At 53.8% G+C, this 8,199-nt stretch overlaps 1 protein-coding gene across 1 annotated transcript in view; it reads left to right on the top strand.

Moving 5' to 3' along the window:
- The window catches only part of ACP6 (acid phosphatase 6, lysophosphatidic), an 18,110-nt gene extending 15,757 nt beyond the window's left edge, over window positions 1-2,353 (top strand). Inside the window, exons 9-10 of the mRNA XM_006099618.3 lie at window positions 1,450-1,615; window positions 2,165-2,353. Coding sequence (XP_006099680.1) covers window positions 1,450-1,615; window positions 2,165-2,302 — 304 coding nt within the window. The 3' untranslated portion in view covers window positions 2,303-2,353. The remainder of the gene's footprint in view (window positions 1-1,449; window positions 1,616-2,164) is intronic.
- Window positions 2,354-8,199: the final 5,846 nt, after the last annotated feature.

The raw sequence follows: 8,199 nt of genomic DNA, 5'->3' as shown, positions 1-8,199 counted from the left end.
GCCAGTGTTTGGGAAATTTTATTTTTTGCAGAAAAGAAGACCCAAAAAAAATTTTCTATATTTTTGGCTAATTGAACATGTGTCCAAACCAGAGTAGCCAAATTTAGGATTTCCCCGGTTTGGATTTTAATAAAAACCCCAAAAACCATTGGGCGGGAAGGACCCCCGGTTAACAAACATATGGGTCTTTGGCCCCTTCAGTGTGGCTCTTCCACAAAAATACCACGTGCAGGCGCGCACGTACAGTGCGATTGAAACTTCATGGCCCATGCGCAGAAGTCGGTATTTTGTGGAAGAGCCACACTGAAGGGGCCAAAGAGCCACATGTGGCTCGCAAGCCGTGGTTTGCCGAACCGCAGTTTGCCGACCACTGGCCCAGAACAAAGATAACTGGTTAATAGACGGTTTAGTTTGCGTACCTTCACTGAGTATAGAAGGGTAGGATACCGCGCGGCAGTTTAAAATGGTGGCCGTGGCTCACAAGCCTCCACCACCACGGGTGCAGGTGGAAGCCCAGGAAGGGGCCGCGCTGTGGAATGCTGAGTATCCTGTGCGCTTGCTGAGCCAGGTGTGGTCTGCGGGTGAACAGCTTTGCCATTGTCTGGGCTTGTTAGCTTCTCTGGCCAAGCCTCACCTACTGAGTCAGAATCTGCATTTAAAAGGATCCCAGGGGAAAGGCAGGGGACTGAGTTCAAGCAGGAACATCAGGAACTTGGGCCAAGATTTATAATAGCAAGTTGTGGGCCTGCCCCTCCCCGTCCATCACAGTAACAGTACTGTGATGGCCATTCGTTTCCTGCAGCCTTTGCTGCTTTGCCCCGGCCTTGAATCTGTAGACTACTTCAGCACCCAGTGCTAGTCCTCTGGTTTGGGGCTCAACAAATAAAATCCTTGATCTTTCCCAAGAGATAGATTTAAGGGTCAGACAGATGTGGCTTGAAATAGCAACTTTATTACTAATCAAAGCCATTGGAGAATGTGTTGAGGGCCAAGCAGGTGCATTAATATTCCTTTGAAATGAACTTAATTTCCCCAAATTGCAAGCTTCCCCAACTAGGAGAAGCCTTGCTCTCCTAAGCTCATCACACGGCTGAGGAAGAGGGACGTTGGCGTAGGCGGGCGGGCTCCCGGGAGAGGAGAGGAAGGGCCCGGCCGCACATGCTCAGTGTCGTCTTTTAAAGTCACCGGGGAGGAGCGGGTGGGTGGGCGTGGAGCCCGTGGCGTGGCGGGAGGAAGCCAGAGAGCCACCCAGCGGGGCCCCTGCTTCATGGAGGCAGCAGTGGGAACAAGGCCTCTCCCACCCTCCGCTTAGAGGGGCTCCGAGCCCGGCTCACTGATTCCCAGACGCCCCTGCTTTCGGAGGCCAGCGTTCCTGCCTGGAGAAGGCAGGCCGTGCCCTGGCCTCCGGTCCCGAGAGAAGACGAGTGGAGAACTGTTTCCTCGTTGCAGAAAGCTGTACCTCTACGCGGCTCACGATGTGACCCTCCTGCCACTCCTGCTGGCCCTGGGCATTTTTGACCACAAATGGCCACCGTTTGCTGCTGACGTGACCATGGAACTCTACCGGCACCGGGAATCCCAGGAGTGGTTTGTGCAGCTCTATTACCATGGGGAGGTAAGACCCCGAGGCGGGTGGGGATGGCTGGGCACCTCCCCCCGCCCCAGCCGCCCGCTCCAGGTCTCCCTCCTCGGGCCCAGTGGAACCTCACTGGCACCTCGGCTCTCTGCGTCATGCCAGGCGACTTGTGGCTGTGGCGCGCGACGGGCAGCCTTGGCCTGTAGGGCAGGCTGGAGCGTGGCCTCATCCCAGTCCTGCTACCCTTCCGGGAACAGGCACCCTCCTCTTCCCCGTGCCTGCGGGATGTCAAATCCTCACTGAGAGCTTGTTTTGAAAGTTAGTGATGGTGTCTGGGAGGGGTCGTGCTGTCAGCACTCGCTCGGGGCCTTGGCAGGTGGCTGTGGGGGCAGAGGCTGCAGCAGCCCCGGGACGAGACCGAGAGCCCCTCCCAGCCCCGGCCTGACTTGCCCGTGTTCCCAGTCAGCCCCACACGGTTGTCGAGTGACTCGGAGGCTGGCGGAGGAGCCGTCTGCCCGCTGCCACGTGCGTGCATGCAGAGCTCTGGGCGGCGGCGGCCTGGCCTTGCTGAGCGCCTCTCTCCCACAGGAGCAGGTGCCGCGAGGCTGCCCGGACCAGCTCTGTCCACTGGACAAGTTCTTGAACACCTTGTCAGTTTACACCTTAAGCCCAGAGAAATACCACACACTCTGCTCTCAAGCCCGGGTGACGGAACTTGGAGAGTGACTGCTTATCCACACGGATGTATTGATTTTAAATAAAATGCCCTACACAGTGCCTGTCTGTTGTTTGGGAAAGGCAGGAGCAAGACTGAATGTGCTTTGCCATGGCTGGAGCAGTGGTTGGAGCGTTTCCCCGCACCCTGAAGGGTTGTGGGTTCAATTCCCTGTCAAGCACATGTATCTCAGTTTCGGGTTCACTCCCCGCCCCCAGTTGGATGGTGTACAGGAGGCAACCAATTGACATGTCTCTCTCACATCGATGTTTCTCTCTTTCTCTCTCCCTCCCTCCCCAACACCCTCCTTCCCTTCCACTCCTCTGAAAAGCAATGGAAAAAAATATCCAAAAAAAAACAAAAAAAAAAAACAGGGAAAAAGGAGTTCATGTGCTTTAACGTAGGGTCAGGGTGTTTCCTTCCTGTGGGTGATATCAAGGTCACTTCTTGAAAGGAGAAGCAGTGTGATGTCGAGACCAAGGGTCATTTCCTGTACTGTGGCTTGAGTCCCACGTCCACAGCATCTGCCTGTGACCTAGGCCGGGACTTCGTGACCCTGTGGAAGTTCGTGGCTTTGGACTTCAGTTCTTTTTTCTTATCTCCATTTCACAAATCGACATTGAGCACCTCCTAAGAAGTGGTCACTATAGAGGCGAGGAGTTTCCGTCCTCAGGTTGTCAGTCAGGGGGAGGGGCAGGTAAGTAAATCGTGGTGGCAGCACAGTGTGCTTCAGTCTGTGGTGAGGTACATCAGGAGCTGTTTGGGTTCAAAGAAGAAACCCCTGGCCCAGTGGCAGAGAGGGGCGAGTGGGCGTTCTTAGGTGAGCAGGGAGGAGAGGCTGTGTAGCAAAAGGTTAGCTGAAGGTCGGGCACTGCCGGGCAGGAAGATGGAGCCACGCTCTGGAGACCCCGCAGGGGATGCTGGGAGGCTTGGCTTCTGGGGCTGGAGCTCCTGAGTGAGGACCAGGGCTCCACAGTGGAGGCTGGATCCACTCAACATAGAGCTCCACCCTTAACTCAGCGCCCAAGGTACCTGTCAGTCCCCCATTCCCTTGTCCATTTTCTCATTCTTCCTCAGAATCTGTTTCAAACAACCAATCCCTTCACCGCTCAGAGGAAATAGCAATCGCAAAGCCTGTCCACTCCCACCCACCTCTATGTTGACACCCCCAGGTCTGCTTTTCAGCTCAGGTTTCTCTTCTGACTGCAGACACTCCTGTCCACATGGATGTATCAGAGACACAACATTTTCCATGTCAGAATCCAACCTCCCTCCTACTAAACCCGCGTCACAGGCTCCCCTCTGAATGAACATCGCCTCCACCATCCACTCAGTTGCTCAACCAAAAGCCTATCCTTGTCCCCTTACTCTTACGATTTCCTCTGTTTTAATCAGTTCAGGTCTTTCCTACCTCGTTTATTTCATGAATCTATTCCCATCTCTTCATCCTTGACCTTCAATATCCCCTCCCCATCCTCACTCTGATAATAACTATAGGAAAGTAAAAGCAATCAGAAGAGCTCTGTGGTCTCCACACCACGACCACCACGACCACCACCAAAGCTGCTAACCCATTGGTGTTGGTGGCCAGAGGCCTTCCTGTTGCTGAGAAGGAACCATCCCTCCTACCCAGGGCCAACCCTCCAGCTTTACACGGGCTCCTGCATTCATCTTCTGCGTGGTTGGTTGTCTCTTCCTGTCAGTTATTGCCAGTAGCATACAAATGTGCTGTACAATTTTCTGTTAAAGTTTTTTCCACGTCTTGGAGCTGTGCTGTTTTTCCTCTCCCCTTTACAACAAAACTTCTCAAAGGAGTTCTTCATACTTGCCCCCTCTGACTCATCTTGAACCAGCTGTGATTAGGTGCCCACTCCTTCCACATCCGTGCAAACGGCTCTTGTCAAAGTCACCAGTGACCTCTGAGTGCTCACTCCAGTGGCCGTGGCCCGTTCTCTTCCTCACGTTCTCGTCAGCAGCCTGGGACTATTTTGTCATTTGGCTGCCATGACAAATACTCCTTGGAGTTCCTCCAGCTTCTCAACTTCTCAGATTTTTGCTGAGTCTACCTTTTTGTCATCTCTAAGTGTTGGGGTGTCTCAGGGCGCAGTCCTTTTCTCCTACACTCACCCCCAGTGATGTCATTTATACAGTGCCTCCTAAATTCACCTCTTAAATCTGAACCTTTCCCCTGAATTCGCATTTCCAGGTGTGTACTCACTATCACTACATGGATATGGAAGATATTTAATATGTATTAGACTTTCCATCGTCCACGATAACTCTCAATTCTTATACTTCCTTACATGTAACCTTCCACAGGCTCCTCCTCTAGGCAGATGGCACCACTTCCACCCAGTTGCTTGGAATTTCCCTTGATTCCTCTTCTTCTCTTACATCGAATCCATCAGTAAATCCTTTGTGTCTCTTCAAACTGCATCCAGAATTGACCTCCCTCGCTACTGTCTGGTCCCAGCCTTGTCTCTCACCTGGACTTACTGCAAAGTCCTGTCTCTGCCCTACCCTGTCCCTCCCCCCCTTTTATTCTCAGCATGGGCATTGCTTTTAGACACAGTCATCAGTCTTCTGCTCAAAACTCTCCCCTGGCTTCCCATGTCACAGAGACCGTCATCACAGTGGGCCCCACATCCCGGGACACCCTCGCCTTCTCCTGTCCTGTATGTCATGTGACCCCACGTCCTGTCCTCACTGGGATCTTTGCCTAAGCTGTTTCCTCTCCCTGGAATGTGCTCCTAGACCAGCCGTGGCCCTCCGGTCCAGTTTAAGAACCCATTGTGGCCCTCGAGTCAAAAAGTTTGCCCACCCCTGTCCTAGACCTAAGCTGTTTCCTCTCCCTGGAATGTGCTCCTAGACCTTTGTATGGTTGGCTCCCTCCCATCACTCAGATCTCAACCTTTCCCCTCTCTCTGTCTCCAGGCTTCTATCCTCTTGTTATGGGCTGAATCATGTCCCCTCAAAATTCTTATGTTGAAGTCCTAACCCCCAGTATCTCAGATTGACTGGAGAAAGGGCTTTGAGAGAGGTAATTAAGGTAAAAAGAGGTCATGTGGGTGGACCCTAACCCAATATGATTGGTGACCTTATAAGAAGAGGAGGTTAGGCACAGAGGGAAGACCAGGTGAAGACACAGGAGAAACGGCCGTCTGCAAGCCCAGAAAGGCTCAGAAGAAACCCAACCCTGCTGACACCAGGATCCTGGCCTCCTGGCCCCCAGAACTATACGGACATGCATTTCTGTTGTGGGAGCCTCCTGGTCTGTAGTGTTTTGCTATGGCAGCCCTAGCAAACCCATGCACTTGTCCTCTTTCCCACCGTGGTTTTACCAGTGCTTGACATTACACATGGGCGACTTATTTATCTCTAACTAGACTGTGAGCTCCACGAAGACCGACTTCACCTTCCACCGATGTGTCCCCACATCAAGAGTAGTTCCTGGCCCTGGCCAGTGTGGCTCAGTTGGCTGAGCATCGTCCCAAGCACCTAAAGGTCACCGGTTCAACTCCCGGTCAGGGCACATGCCCAGGTTGTGGGTTCAATGGAAGGCAACCAATCAATGTATCTCATGTCAATGTTTCTTTCTCCCTCTCCCTCTAAAATCAGTAAAAACATTAAAAAAAGTCTCGTTCTTTAAGGAGTATCTAAAATTGCTAAGTTCGCCATCTAACCTAAAAAGGAAAAATAAAATAATTTGTGGTGCATGCAAGTGCTCAAGCATTTGTTGAATGAATGGACATACGCCCTCAGCACTACTCTCCCAGGTTAGATAATGACTTCCTAACGGGTTACACCCTTCCTTGCCTTCTGTCACCCTCTGAGACCTGCTTCCTGCTTATTTCTCCAGCCTCACACCCTCACTCATCCCCTTTGGCCAGACTGAACTGTTTTAAGAAAAATCTGGCCTCTCACATGCCTTCGTCCCCAGACCCCTAACGCCCTCCCTTTGCCCTCTAAGTCCTGCTCGTCTTGATGCCTCCCTGTTTCTGTTTGTCCCTCAGTGGGGAGGGGGCCTATCCGTCTTGTCTGCTACTGTGTTTTAGAGCCAATACAGACTTGGCACACAGTGGACTCGACAAACATGTATGGGATGGATTCTGAACTTTTCTACAAGGTGGCTCTGTGCACGCTCTCCCACTCACCAGCAGGGAGCAGCGTGGAGTAAAAGAACCTGGCTCTGTGGGGTTCACACTGGGACACTAGACTTTCTCTGGCCTAGACAGTGGTTCTGAGCCTGTTTCCCCTCATGTAATGGAGGTCCTTCTGCCTGCTCATTGGGGTTGTGAGGATTGAGTCAGTCTTAGGGCTTTCAGGTGTTCTTTTTTTGCCCACAGATGTGTAGCTAGGACAGGTCTCCCAGCTGGTGTGGAACCCGGGGAGGCCGGCCTCCGTGGCAGCAGCGCCCTCTCTGCGTGCCCTTGCTGAGGGGGTGGCCCTGTGTGGGAATCCGGCTCCGCTGCCCACCGGCTGTGTGACTGGGCGAGTCACGCACCCTCTCTGAGCTTCTGTTTTCCCAACTATAAAATGGGATGGTTTTTGCCTGCCTGACCTGTCCTGAGGATGGACGTGGGAAGCAGTTCAGAGACTCCTAACGTGCCCTGGCCTTGACTCTCCCTCTCCATGCTTTCCATGAGTGCTGCTACGATTACGTTAATTTCCAGAGGGCGGCACCCTTGGTGGCAAAGTAAAGGCCTCCCAGGGGAGTCGAGTGGCGTCCCTGGCATCGCTGGCTTGCTGGGTGGGTGACATCATCAGGACTCACCTGGCAGACCTTCCTGAGGACCTGCTCCCGGAGCTCTGCACTCACGCCTGCCCTTCAACAGTTCCGTGTAGCAGGTCCCACTGTGACGGGCCCCCCTGGAGAGGGAGGGGGGTCCCATCCCGCCCCCGCCCGTCCGCAGGCACCAGGCCTGGCATGCGCCCTATGTGTATCTGTGGTAAGGAACTCGGGTCTTTGCAAGTCGTACATGGCACCCCTTCTCCTCAGCTGGGATGCTCTGGGGCACCGCCCTCACCTGCAAAGGAGGCTGGGAAGGGTTCGGAGCAACTGCTCTGCTTACTCTATGCCCGGGAAGTGTCCTTCTTCAGCTTCGGGGCCAGCACTGCAGTCCACTGTGTCCCTGGGGGCTACTAGGGAAGCCTGTGTCCCTTCGGCTGGCTGGGAGTTCTCTGAAGAGAGGGCTGTGTGCTCTGCCCAGGCCCTGCCCTCTAGTGGCCACGGGGACTGGCCGGGCAGTCCCAACCCTCCGGTCCACCCTGCCAGCCTCTGGGAACCTGGTCCCACTTATGGGTGGGTGGAGGGAGCTGAAAACACCCGTGAAAAGCTGGTCTTCCCAGGTCCCCTTTCTCCCTGCCTGGCTTTTGAAATGCACAGTTCCCTGAAGGTGGGGTGTGGGGGCCACAGCATGGCCCACAATCTTAATTTTTGAAGTAAAGATCCAAACTAGTGCCTGAGAACTTGAGAGAGAACTGGTCTTGGTCAAGAGAGCCTGCCTCTGTGTGACTTTGGGAAAGTGTGTTAATTCCTGCTAACAAGCCTGTTACCCTCTTGTAAAACGGGGTAACAGTGCCTCCCTCCCAGAATCGCCCGGGTCGCCTAGGCGAGGTAGGCGCAGCACTGCAGAATGTGCAAAGCGCTGCGCGCACAAGGCGTTGCTCACACACTGTCAGGAAGGCCTCTGCGGCTCCTGTGGTCCGAGGCAGCTGGGCGTGGTCCCCGTCCTGGAGGGCGGCCATCGGGGGTGTGGTCCTGGATTATTCAGGTGTGCTTAACTCTCCGGTGGGAACAGCCAGGGGTTTGAACCCCTTCGTCACCACTGTCCAGGGACTGCACACCTTGGGAACTTCTCTACTATGTTTTGTTTTTGTTCATCTGTTCTTTTGTTATTTTTATTGG

Source organism: Myotis lucifugus, unplaced genomic scaffold, assembly GCF_000147115.1.
Source record: "Myotis lucifugus unplaced genomic scaffold, Myoluc2.0 scaffold_279, whole genome shotgun sequence".
Classification (NCBI taxonomy): Eukaryota; Metazoa; Chordata; class Mammalia; order Chiroptera; family Vespertilionidae; genus Myotis; species Myotis lucifugus.
Note: the sequence above shows the minus strand (reverse complement) of the source record. Positions and strands in the feature narration are given on the sequence as shown.